The sequence below is a fragment of the Xiphophorus couchianus genome, chromosome 5 (assembly GCF_001444195.1).
Source record: "Xiphophorus couchianus chromosome 5, X_couchianus-1.0, whole genome shotgun sequence".
Taxonomy (NCBI): Eukaryota; Metazoa; Chordata; class Actinopteri; order Cyprinodontiformes; family Poeciliidae; genus Xiphophorus; species Xiphophorus couchianus.
The window spans coordinates 33,523,766-33,541,631 of NC_040232.1; the positions used below are offsets into that span (position 1 = coordinate 33,523,766).

At 39.2% G+C, this 17,866-nt stretch overlaps 3 protein-coding genes across 4 annotated transcripts in view; 2 read left to right on the top strand and 1 right to left on the bottom strand.

Moving 5' to 3' along the window:
* The window catches only part of prkcaa (protein kinase C, alpha, a), a 142,550-nt gene extending 137,937 nt beyond the window's left edge, over window positions 1-4,613 (bottom strand). For both annotated transcript variants that reach the window (XM_028016886.1, XM_028016885.1), the window contains exons 1-2: window positions 4,233-4,613; window positions 2,652-2,683 (exon numbers count right to left, since the gene is read on the bottom strand). In XM_028016886.1, coding sequence (XP_027872687.1) covers window positions 2,652-2,683; window positions 4,233-4,399 — 199 coding nt within the window. In that variant the 5' untranslated portion in view covers window positions 4,400-4,613. The remainder of the gene's footprint in view (window positions 1-2,651; window positions 2,684-4,232) is intronic.
* A 2,494-nt stretch (window positions 4,614-7,107) lies between these two features.
* LOC114145591 (beta-2-glycoprotein 1-like) lies at window positions 7,108-10,703 on the top strand. The gene is made up of 8 exons (XM_028019229.1): window positions 7,108-7,264; window positions 7,346-7,525; window positions 7,747-7,843; window positions 7,925-8,001; window positions 8,820-9,005; window positions 9,706-9,885; window positions 10,113-10,310; window positions 10,475-10,703. The coding sequence occupies exons 1-8, from the start codon at window positions 7,201-7,203 to the stop codon at window positions 10,582-10,584; spliced, it is 1,092 nt and encodes a 363-aa protein (XP_027875030.1). The 5' UTR covers window positions 7,108-7,200; the 3' UTR covers window positions 10,585-10,703.
* Window positions 10,704-12,909: 2,206 nt separating this feature from the next.
* Window positions 12,910-17,276, top strand: LOC114145592 (beta-2-glycoprotein 1-like). Its single transcript, XM_028019230.1, has 8 exons — window positions 12,910-13,070; window positions 13,440-13,616; window positions 14,355-14,451; window positions 14,591-14,667; window positions 15,517-15,705; window positions 15,877-16,056; window positions 16,329-16,526; window positions 16,931-17,276. Exons 1-8 carry the CDS (start codon window positions 13,007-13,009, stop codon window positions 16,993-16,995), a joined length of 1,047 nt encoding a protein of 348 aa, XP_027875031.1. The 5' UTR covers window positions 12,910-13,006; the 3' UTR covers window positions 16,996-17,276.
* The last annotated feature ends 590 nt before the right edge of the window (window positions 17,277-17,866 follow it).

The window sequence follows — 17,866 nt, forward strand, 5'->3', positions numbered from 1 at the left end:
AGGGACGCGCTGACGATAATGTCAGGTTGTGGGGAGGGAGGAAGAAAAAAAAAAAACAAAAAAACATGCTGGTTTATCAACACTCTAAACACCTCAGACTGATTCATGACTGGTTTCAAGTGGAAGGTTGCTTCTCCGTTTCTGTGAGAGCGGATCACACGAAGGCGTGGGCGTCGGGTTGTTAGCAGTCAAGCCTCAGGGGGGGGGGAAAAGTCACATTTAAATGTTCGCACGGGCTAATAGGCATGATCATTTACAATTTCATTTCCATGATGCGTGCCTCCGAGGACACACGCATGGTGCAATGAACCGTCCACGTCTGACTGCGTGATGAGTGGATGATTGGACGTCTCGCTCGCTTTCGTTCCGAAGAAAGCTGATTGCGAATCGTTGACATCTAAAGTTTTTAATTTTGCTTTGTCTTCAGGAGAAAATGTTTTTAATGAAAGCATTCATGAATCATTCCATAGAGAGGTAGTTGCTCCACACTGCTGGTCAGCTGGATGATTTGATACTATTTTGGCTTTCTGTTCTTTCATAAGTTCAGCTTTTTGGAAGCTGAATTCATGACTGCATGCCGTGTATTTTTTGGAACGAAATAATAGAGAATGTAATGTGATTTTGATTGCCAGTTTTTGCATTTGCATTTTTCCTAGATATAGATTTTTTGTTAAATTTATGGTTTTGCATTGAATGACAGATATTGGATCTGTTGCCACAACAGATTGTCATAAAAGTAACACTGTTTTAACACATTCAGCGAGACACAAGCCATAAAAAGTCGACTGCAAGGTCTACGTGAGCAAACAGCGCAACTAAAGGATAAAAATTTCTGTTTATCCTAACACTGAACATCGAAATCCTCAACATCACATCATTCTCACTCCAGCCCAAGCCTGAAATACATTGCAACTTTTAAGATTTAATTCCACATAAACTTTCAGGTAAATACACCATTGCTCACAGTTATTATTAATACTAATGTCAATAATTGACTATTGATTATTGTGCTTCTACTTTCTATGCTTCTGACACTGTGCCAAATAAGAATGCAACCTCAACCTAAGCCAGGCTTCCACAGATTATTTGAACATCTTGACAAATTGATATGTCCACCAAAATATTGATATTATTTTACAAATTACACACACTGCTGAATTTCTGCAGAGAATCCCAATAAAAACATTATCTAAATTCATGCTATGCTATGCACATGCTCTGTCTGCACCAATGAAAATGAACTTAACTCGGCATGCCAAATGCTTAAAGCGACTTCAACTAATATCAGCCCGACCTAATTTATCATTAATTAAGCAAATACTAATTTGACCAACTATTTGGCCACTGTGTGTACAGCAACAAACATTTATCCCCAGATGACAATCATCAAGTACGGAAAACATACTGCAACAGAAACATACTCTGTCCTGACGCAGTAGCACAGCATTAAATACGTCACCTTTGATCCCAATAAACAGAAACTATACAAAATGGGTTAAGGCTGTCCTGCTACGCATATGGGGAAGCGCTCAAAGTTTTAGCAAAATGTGTTGTGTATCTTTGTATTTTGACCCATGTAAAATGTGTTTTCAGATATGGTAAGATGTGTGGCGAAATGAAAAACAACGCGAGAGCAACATACAATACACCAAACAGGCAACAAAAAAGGAAGCACGAATGTAAATAAAAATTATGAGAACTTTTTAATAGAATAGAAAAACTGAAAATGTAACTATACTCTCACTATAGTGTTGTTTAAGGATAAAATATTGAATAGTAATCTTTATGGATGAGAAAAATTACAGGTTTAATATTGTATTAAATCATTCCTCTCAACTAAATTTATTTATAAGTACAGTAAGTGATTCATCTGGGGACACTTCCAGGCAGACTCTGATTTTGGCAAGCCTAAAGATTTCCACATTAGATAAATACTTCTGAGGTTTAGCGTACTTAAGCTGATATAAAACCCAGCTTTAAAGACGCGAGTGGTGGCGAGGAAACTTTCCAGCTTTACAGTATTTCTTTCTTCCATTTCACTTTTTTCCATCCCACTGTTTTAATGAAACCGTCTCATCTTTTGGTTTTGCCAAACCAAAACACCCATTTCTTTCCTTTGATAAAGATTTCTTCAGAAATAAATGATGAATAAATGTTTTGACGAAGGTTCCCTTCTATACGACACTCATGACTATTTAGAAACTAATTCTATTCCAATTCCTCTTATGATTAACTGAACACAGCTCAACAAAATACAAGCAAATACACGAGTTCTCAAAGGTCACATGACTAATATCTGAATGAAAACAATCAGCATCTGGATCTTAGTGCAGTGCTGGAAAATCTGACTAACAGGCCCAATTCAGCTTTGACCCTATTCTTCTTCTTCTTCTTCTTTTTTTAACAAGGTAACAACAAAGAAAAACAAACTCACACTCCCATTACCACCAGATATTCACACGTCCCTTTGCCAAAATAGCTTGAAATAAAGTGGAAAACCCTCAAAAAGAACAAGTCCAAATGTATGGACATAGTCATATAAGGAGCCTAATTTCAAAACAGATAGCAACACGTTTAAAGCTTAAATGTCTCTCACACACACACACACACACACACACACACAGAGAGAGATACAAACAGTTAGTTTTTACCTTGGCACTGGAATCCTTGCTTTCCAAATCCCCTGTGAAAAAGAGAGGAGACTGATTTGAATGGCTCTTACTGTTTAAAACACACTGAATAACGTATTCATTCACACGTGGACCCATTCACACCGCATTCATTCCAAGGACGCAGCTGTTAAATCATGAGCTTTGCAGAAATTTGACCATTTTTTACAGTTTCATCTTGAGAAATTTGGAAAAGTGAACTTTTTGAACTAAATTACAGAAATAAATCAACATATTAACTTTTCTGATTTACTTCGATGCACCATTATGTTGTATTAAAAGCATTAGCTGTCTCCCTCATTGAGTTAATAATCAACAATACAGAAGAAGAAAAAGTCAAGTCTAGATAAGCATCGCTTCTCAAAAGGTTACGTCATAACCCCAAACCCAAAAGCTTTCTGGGATTTTTTAAATTTTTATTTTTATGACCATAGTTAATAATCACACTGTTAAAACAACAAATAAATGCACATGGCTTGTAATTAGTTGTCCTACAACCACATAAAGACTTGTAGGTGCATGTCTGCACAGGCTTCCTGGCCCCTACTTCCCTCCGTTTGTGTGTGTGTGTGTGTGTGTGTGTGTGTGTGTGTGTGTGTGTGTGTGACTATGGGAGCTTTCCCTTTCAAAATAAAGTTGTTTGATTTCACATTTTGAATCATATCGCCGGCATGCTGAACTCAAAAGGAGTGGCACATGTATGCCTGCCAACGACACACTGCATTAAAGGCATGAGATCTCACACACACACACACACACACACACACACACACCTTAAAGAACATAGTACTTTAAATGTGGGCGGGCCTTCAGCAACATACAATTTTAAAAAAATATAAAAATTTTACGTGCTTAACTGAGAACCCAAAGTGTTCCACTAAAAAGGCAGGAATTTTTAAATGTCCTGCCCTCTTCCAGAATGTGCAACACGAACACATGGAGCTTTCCACATGGGCCTGATTCTACAAGTTAAACAAAATAATAATAATAAATCGCCTTTCAATATCAGCGGCTTCAGTGGTTGCACTGTGTGCAATGCACGCATGGAATGGCTGCAAGTAAGTCATCCTAAATGCTTGGCCGAGGCCAAAATCACAGGAGCTGCGTTTGTTCAAGAATGAAGATAAGGAGGGGAGGGGAGTCTAATGCACAGGAGACTCTCGTGAAGTCATTTTTGTTGCATGACAGAGAAAGAGAGACAGAGAGAAATGCTGATTTCATCTGACACAGGATCTAATCCGACATGAATTCTAACTATTTTTCAGTGAATATTTTCCCTCCAGTTTACTATTAATATTGTTTTCAACGAGCCAGAAGCAACAACTCCTCCCATTCAATAGTAGTGCAAAAAAAAAAAAAAAAAAAAGGAAAAAAAAAAGTCACAAGCAATCCCCTAGCGCGTTGGAAAGTGTTTTTAAGGCGTGCGGGGATTGCGGCTTTGGAAAGGTGTCGCGACCCCCCAGAAGTTACATCACACCGAGCAAAGGGAAGGACTCGACTGAAGTTACTCGATATATGTGCAACAGGCGGGATGGAGGTGGGAGACGGAGCGGAGGAGCTTACCAGATGAAGTCGGTGCAGTGGCTGCAGAAAGTCGGCTGCTTGAAGAACCTGGCGATGAATTTGTGGTCCTTCACTTCGTGGACGTTCTTTTGCCTCAGAGCGCCCTTTCGAGCAAACCTGTTCGCTACGTCCGCGGTGGACGACTCGTTAAAACTTGCATCTGCCATCGCGTTCCTCCTCTCTCTCTATATATATATATATAAAACACAAATCAATGCAAAAGCTTCCTGCTGTGTTCGGGCTCGTTCCTCAGTGAGAAGTGAACGGGTCTGCGCTTGTTAGTGCCGAGCCAGAAAGCGAAGCGGCGGTCCTGACTGGAGACACTGGACCTACTGGGTCTGAGGGATTTCCCTGCCTGTCGCTGCTCCACTGACACTGACAGCGCGGATCCGTCAAGGTGGCAGCAGTGAGACTCCCTGCTTCCTCTGAGTCCTTTCAAATCAAATGTACAGCACTTCTCTTTTTTTGAAGTTACAAGAAACAAATTGGCTTCCCTAAAATTATTGGCAGCTCCAATAAATGTAACCCTTTACATTTCCTGCCACCAGGGGGAAACATTATAGGGCTGCGTCTGTTATGGCTCACATCATTTACACAAACAACTGCTAAACACAGAAAATGTTAATAGAAGACCATATATATATATATATATATATATATATATATATATATATATATATATATATATATATATATATATATGAAGACTACAACATGTTTTCTTTATGTTCAAATGTTAAATTTGATCCTGTGAAAATTTAATCAGGTGTTAAAATCTAATGCAGCATAATGTGTTTCAATGAATCCATATTTAAGCACCTTTGAGGTCCATGTTTGTGTGTTAAGCCTTCGTCTCTGCAGCTTTTAATCTCCCTGCTTTGATTTAAAAAAAATAAATAAATAAAATCCTCTGAAATACAAAACATGAAAGCACAACAAAGCAACCTCTGAACTCTAATCTAAATAAACCTTCTGAAAATCCACCTATTCACATATGAACGGAACAACTGCAGCTATTTTCTCGCCCTCTCAAAATTTTCACAAATGTCTGTTTTGTTTTTGGTTTTGGTTTTTTTCCTTTTCTTTTCGATTTATTTTGGGGGGGGAAAAACCCAATTTCCGCTCGTGGACCTGTGTGCTTTTGCGTCACTTGACTCTTCCACGGCGGCTCTTCCTCCTTTCTCGCTCCGGCTGATGTCACGCAACAGGATCCGCCGTGGGAGGGAGGAGGCCTCGGGTCCCGCTGGACGAACCGAGGCTGGAGGCGTCACCGTGTGGGAAAACATGGCGTTGCACGCTGTTTCTGATACACGTGACATCAGTAAGAAAATATCGAAGTTATTACGCAGGTTTGTTACATCTGTCCTGTGGATAAGAACTCCTTTTGCTTTTCCCCACCGCAACAGGAAATAGAACCCACCTCTTCTTTTTTTTCTTTTCTTTTTTTTTTTATTACCGTGTGAAAAAGTGTTTGGAATATTTCTCACTGCTTCTTTTGTTTTATGGAAATATGCTGAAGCCCTGAGCACGATGCAATATTACCACAACTATATGTCAGCACGGCTGTGAATACCGAAGGCTAATTTGAGATATGAGACGATGCCAAATGAAAGGAACGGAACCGTTAGCTTTGACTTTGTTGTAAAGTAAACAGGTCCAACGTACTTTAAATAAGTGGAGTTCATGGTTCAGGCTACGATGGTAAAGAGCGAGCCTGGACGTTTGTTTCCCTTAAATCTGGACCTTTGCAGAAACAAAAAAAAAACCAAACAAAAAAACATTCAACTAATGTTTCTGATTGGAAATTAGATCAGAAAATCTCTCAAAAGATGATACAAATATGTTAGATGAAGGTGCTTCTCTTATAGATCACATCATTTACACAAAAAGCTGTGAAGTACAGAAAATGCAGAATAGAAAGAATTTTTTCACTATCGATTTGGCGCCCCTCTAGCAAAGCGCCCCTATAGGCGTTTCTTATCGTCCACACTTCAATTTTCTTTTTGCTTCACTGGTTAAATCTGCATCTTGGTATACATAACCCAAGTTTATTAATACTGCTCTAAATAATTTGGGATTTTGAAATAAATATAAATACATTTAGATTTTTTTTTTTCCTCTCTTTCTCCTTTTTGCTAACAAGGTGAAATTTGAATTCCCAAATGAACAGAAGCAAGACAAGAAGTGCATTATCTAACAGATTGATAAGTCGATCAATATTTTATACACAAGCCGTGGAGTGAGTTTCATAACAGCAGAAAAGGGATCTTGGTACCATCCTGTTAACTGAGTTTTAACCTAAATTCAAATCATTTTTGCACAGCTTTTTTTTTCTAAGCTTTATAGATTTTTTTTTTTTTCCAACATGCTGCACCAATAAACTCAGTTTGTGTTTGTGTTTCATTTACTGACTCGGATTCCCACAAAGTTCACTGACATGGAGGGTCCTCTCCCTTGTTTCACGGAAGACAAATATTTAGAAATGACACACAGAGCGACACGGGGGACAGTCCAACAACCTTTAAAAACTTATAGGGAAAGAAGTCAAATAAAATAGCACCAGACTCTAGTTTTTTTTTCTTCTCTAAGTTGCAGGTCTGAAACTACACGGGCTATAACCGATAACAAACAAGCTCATGAAACGTACACGTTGGATGATTTTTCTGTTTAACTCGTAGTTTTCACAGAAAAAAAAAAGAAAACTTTTTTGTTTGCCATTTCTGCGATGCAGTTATTCTTCATTTGCACTTGATAAGATGTCTGCCGTTTGCTCTCCCACCAGATCGAGATTATCTATCAACATTTGGTCAAATACGGCTGTATGCACGCCGCATGTGAACTTTGTGCTCAATCAATAGCGGTCTGAGGTTGCATCTGATTGGAGGAGGCCATCTCTGCAGCCAGAATCCAAAAGGCGCTCATCCAGTGGCTGCAGGGGGGGAACACAGAGCGGATTTCACCTCCAAAGATGGATCCCACTTTGCTGCTTCTCAGCCTGGCAGCCATATTTACAACCGTAACACCTGCAAAAGGTACATTTGCAAAATTTGTAACTCGGCCTAAGTTAAACTTCTCCTGCTTGGCGTCACCTTCTTCCCTTTTTCTCCCACCAGTTTGTGGCCGGCCTCGCGTCTCTGACGGCGTTGATGTTTCCTCCATGAAGCGCGTGTTTGAGATCGGAGAAGACGTGAGCCTCTCGTGCGAGCAGGGCTACTCGCCGTCAACGGCGACGCCTCCCAGGATAACCTGCACGGCGACGGGGGAATGGACGCCGGCAAACCTGGCGTGTTCCCGTGAGTCGAGGCTTCTGTTTTTTTTATCTTGTGGCTGGCGTCTTGCAGAGCTTGAAAACAGCGAGCGGGAAGCGAATTGATGAAGTCCGAATGCTGTTTTGTGTACCAAACAACAAAAGCAATCATGGTAGAATAAAAGAAACTTGATGGTGATCTTTCAAGATGACGTATTGTTAAATCGTGAAGACGTCTAGTAGAGGTGGTGGTTTTCTTTTCTGCAGCCAAGATGTGCCAGATACCCAGGCCTTTGCAGCCATTTGCAAAAGGGAGGACAGAGGCTCCTTTTAAGAGCGTGCTCAACTTCTCATGTGATGACGGGTAAGAACAAAAAAATATATATAAATTCTCCCACATTATGATTGCAGACTATTACGGAAATGCATACTTGTCGTTATTCAGGTACGTGATGTTAGGGGCTAATGAAAGCAGGTGCTTACACGATGGCACCTGGAGTCATCCACCTCCTCTCTGCAAAGGTAACACAAGTTATCCAGACCCTGCCGACTTTGTTTCGGCATTTAAAAAGGCCCAGACTGAACAAAGCGGTTTAACACGTTCCTATAAAACGATATCGAGTGTAACGGAGAAGCAGGGTTCAGTTTTTAAATCAACCACAAATCTGGAACCAACTTCCGGAAAACTGCTGAAAAACTGAGTTCCTTTAAATCAAGGCTAAAAACCCCTACCTGACTTTAATTCCAAGTAAGTGGAAAACTGAGCAACATTTTTGATGATGATTTCGATGTCGACGTTTGACAAAATGTAGCGTTTATTGCTCGTTTCATAATTGGATACTGTATCATGTTTTTATGGTGTAAAGCACTTTGCACCCTGTGGCTGAAATGTGTTACACAAATGAACTTGACTTGACTAACGACAAATTAATCAACTAATACTTTTTTTTTTTATCCCCATTTAACCGTTTAAAGGATATTTACAAAGGTGTGAAAGTTACGCTGGCAATGTTTCTAAAGCCCGAACACCCACAGACGTTTTCGAAGACATGGACGACAACTATTTGGCTTCTTGTGATAGCCCACTCTTTATCTACTGATTTTCTCCGACTCATAGCAAAGGGCCTGTACATTTGAGAATCCCCTGCTCGAAAATCGATGCCAATATGAATATATTTCAAAATTAGTCAAGAAAGAAAAGAGTAGCCCCAATGACTGAGCCCTGAGGAGCACCACAGCAACAAAAGGCCAAGCAGATTTCAAATATTTAGAACTTATTTTTATGTTTTTCACTCGTGACATGGATATCGCCATACCAAGTTCTGATTGTGATCCCGCAGGCGTGAACTGTCCTCTGCCCAAGCCGCCAAGAGAGGGAAGGATTGTCCACGACAAGGCCGCTACAGGAACGTCAACAATTTATGGACAAGGCTGGTCGTACGAGTGCAACCCACCCAAAGCACCGAGTTACGAGAGAGGCTCCTGCATGGCTGATGGCACCGCAACCGAACCTCCGGTCTGTCGAGGTAAATCCAGACTTGTGATGTATGAATATCGTCTGAATTGTGTGGTATTGCATGCAAGATTTATTTTCTTCTTCATCTTCTTTACTTATGTGTCAGAGTTGTGTTGTTTAAAGGCGGCAGTATTATGTAACATCAACTTCTTTTGAGCTTTACATCATGTCCTAATGTTATTCCCTCATCCAAAACATACCTGGAGTGTTGCTTTGATTCTTTCATACGTGTTTGAGAAATCCTTTAATCACCCATGGCAACAGTTCAGATGCGCAAAACGCCTGGGTGGACCTAGCCCCGCCTTTGAGGATGAAGCTCCTTCTCCGAGCTGCAGTTTACAAGTTTCCGATTTTCCGCTTCACGGAGCTCCTTCAAACTAGTCAACCGCAATTAGCAAACACCTGGTGGAGCTGCGCATCTGCTGGGCTCATTATACGAGCCACTTCTCAGTGCAATGCTTGAAAAACGAGTTGTTTGAGGATTCATAAGAGGAGTGATGTTGTGATGGCTTCCTGAAGGCAGGGCTTCACAAAGAGCAGGAGTTCTTAAGTAGACAGAGGCCCAATTTCAAGGCATTAAATTATAAATTCTAATTTCTTTTAACTTGACTTAAAATAGCACTTGATTGTGCTATAAAATGTCCCAATAGGCCTGGAAAATACAAAATACCACCCTTCTAATGAAATCATCCTTCTTGTTGTCATTACAGATGTGAGCTGCCCCATTCCTCCAAGCATACCAAATGGCATCATCACGTTCGCCGTGATGAGGCAACACGGATACAAGGAGAAGGTTAAGTATTCCTGCAATGAGCATTATACCCTGGAGGGTGAGGCTGAGATCCAGTGCCAAAACACTGGAAACTGGTCATCAAAGCCAGTCTGCAGGGGTGAGTCATGAGAAAATTAGATCTCACTTCAGGCCTCTGCTCTATATTTATCGAACTCTGCTCTAAAGAAATTCCTACGCTAGAATGTCTCTGATTCTTTTGGGCGTAGCAAAAACATTCACCTGCAAAACTAATGCTGTTTTTTTATATATATATTTCCTGAAAATGTGAGTTTTTTCTGTCAGGTGAAAATATTTAACTTGTTATTTTTTTTGTTTTTAACCCAGCTCCCTGCGAAGTTGGAATCAAAAGAGGGCGCATCTTATACAATGCCAGAAAGATCTGGATTGAAGACCTGAGGCCAAACAGAGTGCTCCATGGCGAGCATGTCGCCTTCTATTGTAAGGACAAAGCTGAAAAGTGTGGCTACCCCGTGGCCAGCACCTGTAACGATGGAAACCTCCCCATCCCAGACTGCTACGAACGTGAGTCGATGCCAGCTGTATGAGCTCTACTTAAAACTGGTCCAGTTGACTGGCAATGGAACCAGCGGAAAAAGCTTCTTCGAATGTCCTAGAGGTGTTTCATCCCCTAGATAACAGCAGAATGCTTCTGTGTTTGTCTTGCTTTTCTTCTCTTTGACTTATAGAACCGGGCAAAATCGAGTACAACCTAAGGTCTAAAAACCTTCCGTCAGAAATCAGAGCGTGCGTGGCACCACCCGCCGCAAACCCAACAAGCCCCCCAAACCCTGCGTGAGCAACTTACAGCACCACGAACTGAGGAAGACCTGTGACGCCTTCTTGATGTTCCCTGCTTTTGTTTGCTGTTCACTTAGACTGGCAATAAATAAATAAATGCAAGCTGATTAAAACAAACCTAGAAAATGTGCGTTAATCAAATGTTGAAAGAAATGGAAGCTGTGGACATCTAATGCGAAATGGTTGCAAAGTACATTTCAGTTCACTGCACACATACAGGGTTATTTCCAAATAATCCAGTTCATTTATTTTTTTCATTAGCGTGCAACAAAACAAATTCATACCTAAATTAAAGCTGCAAGCAGCCTCGAACGGCTGGAAAAAGATACAAAGGGCTCTGCGTTTGAAGAAACCGAAAAAAAAAAGTGAAGGAAAGTCAAGAATGTGTCTAATTCAGCCAATTGGAAAAATGTTCTCTGAAAAAGAACGACGGCAAAAGAACAAAGAAGGGAAAACGAAGCAAAAAGTGTTTGGAGAAGGTGGAAGACCTGCAACAGAGGAACCACAGCGGTCAGTAGACTCTGTACACGGGAAGCTTGCTTTCACCATCGAGAAAATTTAAAAAGGCAAGTTTCCCCTCATCCCCCTCCAGCCCCCATGAACCAACTAGAAAACAGATCCCTTCCTGACCCAATTCAATAAAACATTCAGTTTAAATTCAACATTAAGATGAATTTGAAATGAAAAAAAAGTGGGCAGCGCGGTGATGCAGTGGTTAGCACTGCAGCTCACAGAGAGGATGTGTCAGATCTTTGCTGTGTGGAGTTTGCATGTTCTCCCAGTGCTTGTGTGGGTTTTCTCAGGGTGCTCCGGTTATCCCTCACATCTCCTAAAACATGTGGGTTAGGTCAATTGGTCGATGTAAATTGCCCCCAAAAGGGTTAAAGAAATTGCCGGAATTGCTTAAAAAATTAAAAACAGCCCTTTGCCTTTTGAATGGTAGATGGCGCAACAACACACAGCTCAATATTCATAGCAGCATATTAATTTAAGAATTTAAATTCTTCTTATAATAGTAACAATTTCTCACTTTTAATGTTAAATTGCACTTTTTTGTAGCGAAATGTGGCTCGTTATATTGTTTTAAAAAAAGATGAACAAAAGGATCATGAAGTGGATTTTTTAATTTTTTTATTGCTGTGGTTCTGAGGGTAGAGTGATCGTCTTGTGATCAGAAGGTTGTAAGTTCGATTTCAGCTTCCTCCTGCCACATGTTGAGGTGCCCCTGGGCAAGGCACTCAACCCCAAGTTGCCCACCGATCTGCATGTCAGTGTAAATGTGTGTGTGGGTGAATGTGACTGTAGTGTGAAGCGCTTTGAGTGGTCTAAAGGATTAACAAGGCACTACACAAGTTCAGTCCATTTATCTTTTTTCTTTTTGATAAATCCTGTGTTGTTGTTTTTTTTTTTGTTGTTGTTGTTGTTGTTGTTTATACCAAACATAAAATAGATGATTTAACAAGTTTGGACTTCTCCAGGGTCCCAGGTGTTAAATTAATATTAGAATTACATCTGTACATAATATTAGATGATAATTGTAATCATAATTTAATACTTTGGACCCTGAAGAAGCCCAAACTTGTTATGTCTGGTTTGTTTGTTATAAGAAAAAGAAGCAGGTTTTATCAAGAATGAAAGGAACTGTGTGATCTTTCTGTTAGTCTTTATTTAAAATAACAGATTCAAGATAGTATAACAAACTTAACAAAATAAAGTGCAACTTAACATGGAAATCTGAGTAGAAAAGGCAAAAAAGTTCAATCCATGAAAGTACTAAAACGTAACCAGAAATCATTACTACTACAAGGAGAAAATCGACTTTTAAATTAATTCCTTGCTAGTCAATATGTAGTTTTGTCAAGTGAAAATGCATTTTTAGATACCTGTTACTACAAATAGACAGACAAAATTGGATTTATTGTAAAACTGCCTGCCGTAGTCATCTACGTATTCATGTTTATGCTGTGGCCTTTAAAGATGGCGCCGGGGGTAAACTCTTGGAAACAGCAGGATAGTCTGTGTTGCATGACAACAAAAGCATTTGACTGGAATTAAATAATCATTTTATCATATTATCGTGCGACTTTAAATTCAATTCACAATTTTACATCCATCTGACATGAAAAAGTTAAAAGGAGGGGAAAATTCCAAAAAAAAAAAAAAAAGACCACAAAGACATAGAGGGGGGAACTTACGTTTTTGTGTTGGAATTTCAACATCTGGTTTTTTGGTTTTTTTTGTGACTTCCTGGAAACATTTGAAAGAATTCCAAACTCTTATTGAAGGAGTTGCTTCACGCTGCTCTGGTCTGTTTACCCTGAGAGAAACACAAACAGCCGAAAGTGGGGCAAAGAGTCCGCACCCGAAGCCGAAGGCAGACTGCAGAGGAGAAGGAGATTGTCCGTCCGTCTCTTCAGAAGATGGAGCGTTTGTTTCTGCTGTGCTCTGGTCTGCTTGTGACGACAGTGACATCCCAACCTAATGGTATGACTTCTTTTCATTTCGCACATCCTAGAATGAAAAGTTACCAGAGTGATAGGTAGAGTTTGTTATGGACTTTTGGAGAAACATTTCATCGCTTGTGTTGATCGATGACTATTTTTCTCAACGCTGCTCTGAGTTAAAGTCAGTGAAAACATTTCGTAGTCAAACAGTTGTTTTGTTCTGTCAATAGTAATTTGAGGGGGGAAGAAAAGTGACATTTAATATTGCTTCGTATTTAAAGAGTTTTGGACATCTGTTAACCTCTACTTACATAGTTGGAAAATGTAAATATATCGGGTCGTTTTTTACCTAAGCTTACTAAGTCTAGGCTGATACACAACTTTCGTTGAAATAACTGACTAATTCCAGTTTGTTCCCGACCTGAACTGAGCGGGAACATTGAGATGTCTGGGATCCAGAGGTTCTCCAGTCCCGGTGAGGAGTTAGCCCTGTCCTGTAAAGAGGGATATACTCCTGTGTCGGGCCCACGCAAGATTGTTTGCACCATGAACGGCGTGTGGACAAGCACCAAGCTAAAGTGCATACGTGCGTGTCTTATTTTTTTTCTATTAATTATGGGGGAAATGTCTAGTAATAATTCTTGTAATTACCAGTGAAACAAAATTCACAGAGATTTTGAAGTAAACAGATGAAATATTCCATAGTTTTAGTATACTCAAGAGTTTTCACTTGGACATATGCAAATTAAGAACTGCAAGTTTGCAAATGTCAAGGAAAATATGAAATATTTACTTGCAGTACTTTGAAGAAACATTTAAAAACTCCTTTTTCTCATGTTGTTGTGTCAAAACCCAGAACTTTAGTGTTTTGGACCAAGATATAATCTAACAATTTTACCCTTCTTTTTTCTTTTTTTTTACTCAATTTAAGACAGATTCAATGATTAGTCTATGTGGTCATCATTTCATCAAGTCTTGCCACAGATTATCAATAAGGTTTAGGTCTGGACTTTGACTAGACCACTCTAAGAAATCAGCATGCTTTGATCTGAACCACTGAAATATGTGTTTTATTTTAGCTCACATAAAATCTCAATAAAATCATAGCAGTCTGTGCTTGTAAAGTGACAAAAGGTGGGAAAGTTTAAATATTAGAATGGGTTGATCATACAAACAGGATTGTAAGTCACTGCTTGTAACTTTATTATGAATTGCATCATTTCATGCCTCACACGAGTAAACTTACATTTAACTGTTTCAATAATCATCAATAATGTCTGACAGCTAAGTAGAACATAACTTCCTTTCATCTTTTCTCCTGCAGCAAAACAATGTCCACATCCTGAACTAGTCACTAATGGCGAAGTGTTTTACGAGGACACAGTGTACCAGAGTACAATCAACTACACCTGCCATGAAGGGTAAACAAAAAGAAAACATGTTTTATGTTGTGTGTGTGCAAATAATCTATATTGTATATCATAAACTGTACATAAAAAGCTGGGGTTTTAAAAAATATATATATACTTTTACCCTGTTGATTAAATATTATGTAATCAGGTATATGATGACTGGAGAAAGTTCAGCAGTGTGCCAATCCAGCGGGACGTGGAGTTCCCCTGCACCAGAGTGCATACGTATGTAATTATTTAAAGTCATTTCACTTCATCCAATGCATTTAGGGATGTGGTGAGGATTTGAATACAGAAAATAAACTACAATATTTTACTGTAGGTCTTTTTTGAGGCATTTTAAATGACAAAAAGCAACATATGCATGTTTTATAGCATTAAATCAGTAGAATTTTGCGTTTGACTGAAGATTTTGAACGAATCCAGAAAGAACATTGATCGAATACTGAAAAGGTTCATCTAAAAGAAAAAAACACAAGAGTTTTGTGTAATAATCAGTGTATCTCAAACAGACGTTTCTCCAGAACAGAGTAAAGTTTAGGAATATGTGAAACACATTTGTAAATGTTCTCCAAAGATGTTTTCCCAAAGCAAATGCACTATTGTTCCCCTATCTTTCAGTCACACAACAGACATCAATGTAAGCTTTAGGATTGTAGTTAATGGAAGAGACAAGGTACAGCATGTCAAAGGAATTTAACTGCTTTTATCTCATTCATAAAAACAGTTATTGTGATATTACACAGACTCAGTCCCAATAAATACCTTCAATGACAGCAAACGAATACAGCTGAGAGCAAGGTGAATAAGTATCTCGCAACAAAAAAGCCCCCCTATGATATTTTCAAAATGTCCGTCATTATCTTTGCAAATTACCCTACAAATTTGCTACAAGGACAAGTTTAGAGCCTAAAGAGCCACTAATACTAATGCTCCCACAACCCCCCAATGTGATTCACTTTTTTTACGTAGATTTCAACTGTATATCCATATAAAAATATTTGAAATGTTTTATTCAAAAGATGGAAAAAAATTGAAACTGATGGGGTTTTGTTGTTGTTTTTGTCCTGGTAGCTGTACCCTGCGGTCTCGCTCCCGTCCCACTGTATGGAATGGTCATTTACGACAAGGTAGTCAGAGGAAACACGGCCAATTACGGCCTCACGGCGACGTATCACTGCAATGCCCCGTACGCAGTTGTCGGCAACCCGGTTGCAGAGTGCACCGCCAGCGGTACCTGGACCAAGACACCAGAGTGTCAAGGTAGGAGAAGGTGGTAAAATATGGTGGTAAAATAGTACATATTAGTACCCAAATATGTACTAATTGGGTTGTAGTACAACCCAATTACATTCAAAGTTTATGAAAGTGTATTTACATTTTCCTGGCAAATAAAAGAAAAAAAAAAGAGTAAACAAATGTGTTTCTTCACAGTGGTGACCTGCCCTCCGCCAGAGAGCATTGAAAGAGGCTACCTGTCAAACAATGAGAAGAGGGAGTTTTTCTACGAGGAAAAAGTCAAGCATGGCTGCGAGAGTCCATATGTGCTGGAAGGAAATATGGAGGTGGTCTGCCAGAATAATGGAAGGTGGTCTGAAAAGCCATCTTGCAAAGGTAATTCTGTAGGGAATCACAAAATATAAACCATTAAAATCCAAATGTGCAGAATAAAAATAGCTGCTTTCTTTTTCAGGTTTTGCTTGAGTTTGCATCTTTACTGCAATCATAAACTTTAGCCATTGGCTTAGCACTTTATTTTTTTATTTTTTTACATAACATAAATAGTCAGTGCTGATCAATTAATAACACAAAGATGATCAATCTTTATTTTTACCAAATGTTTTTTTGTTTTTTTTTAATGCTGTACTCTTTTTTCCCCCCTCCAGCTCCGTGTTCTGTTAACGTACAAAGAGCAAGAATTTTGCACAACGGGAAGAAAATCTGGATGGAAAACTTCGAGCCGAACCGAGTCTTACACCTAGACATCGTCTCTGTCTACTGCATGAACAAAGCCATGAAATGTGGTTATGCCGTGCCGACCCAGTGCATCGATGGAACGCTAAACATCCCCGAATGCTTTGAAGGTACGAGCCATTTTATTACCAAAATTAAAAATATGAAAGATTTTTAAAAAATGAATTGAACAACAAGCTGTAGTCGAGTCATAATGTTCTGACTCAAACTGACGAGAACACGAGAAAGCTTACATCAAGCTCTTAGAAATGTTTTCTCAGTAACACAGTCAGAGGTTTAGCAGATGTTACATAGAATGCTACTGTTAGTATTAATCAATAAAACACAGCATTTTATTTCTGCAGAGATATGAAGAATCAGTCTGAATTTATAGCATGTTATCATGACAACACTCTGCAGTGCCTAAAGTGAAAACCTAAATCAATATCTACCTGTCTATTTGATGTAATATTGCATGCATATTACATGATATTGGCAAACTTCCTCTGTGTATTTGTTATGTGTGCTGTTTCAGAACCCAGTGCGCTGGAGTATACCTTGAAGCCAAATTCACTTCCATCAGAGATCGACCAGTGCTGAAGTGGCCGATATTTTCTATCCTGAGGCTGTCATACATTTCCACTACCTTTCAAAGCGAAGAAGATGATTTAAATCTGTTTGAGATTTTTTTATATATATATTATTATTAATTTATTTCATATAACTTCAAATGTAATATACAGAACTTCATTTCATTTGAATGGTGTGTCACCCAGGTGACATTCTGGCCACATGCCTTTGAGATTTGTGGTATGGTTTGAGGGCATGAAAATATCCAATAAATACTTTATTGCTTAATAAAAGTATGATCTGCAATCTCACCCACAGTGTGAGACAAAATGCACCAGGGTGGGGGGGGGGCGAGGGACGGCGACAGTGTTATTTTTATGGTGGCACAGAAAAAAAAGATTAATTAAAAAACTGGAATATTTTTATCATTCAATACACATCTCGTCTCATTTGCATTGATACATTTATCTGAATTAATTCTGCTTGGTCAACCTCATTTATCCATATCTAGCAGACTCTCATTTTCTTTTAACATCATCACTTGCTTATGTTATGTCCATCAAGATGAACTATACTTTCACTGGTGACATTGTTTACATTGCGCTCAGCTTTTCCCAAAGTTAAAGCAGCTCCCCCCCATTCCCCTCTTGTGGTTTAAATGCTGCGTTCCAGTTGTACAAGGAGCTGGGAAATTCTGACTTCCTAGTCGGAATGATCAAGTGGAAGTCGGATAATTTCCCACTGGAAACCTGGGAACATCTCCAATTACCCCCAGTACCTCCAGTTACGGATTGTAAGGCGGATTTCGCGTTTCAATATCGGCGCTCCTCGTATCAATCAATCAATCAAATTTTATTTGTATAGCACATTTCAGCAGCAAGGCATTTCAAAGTGCTTTACA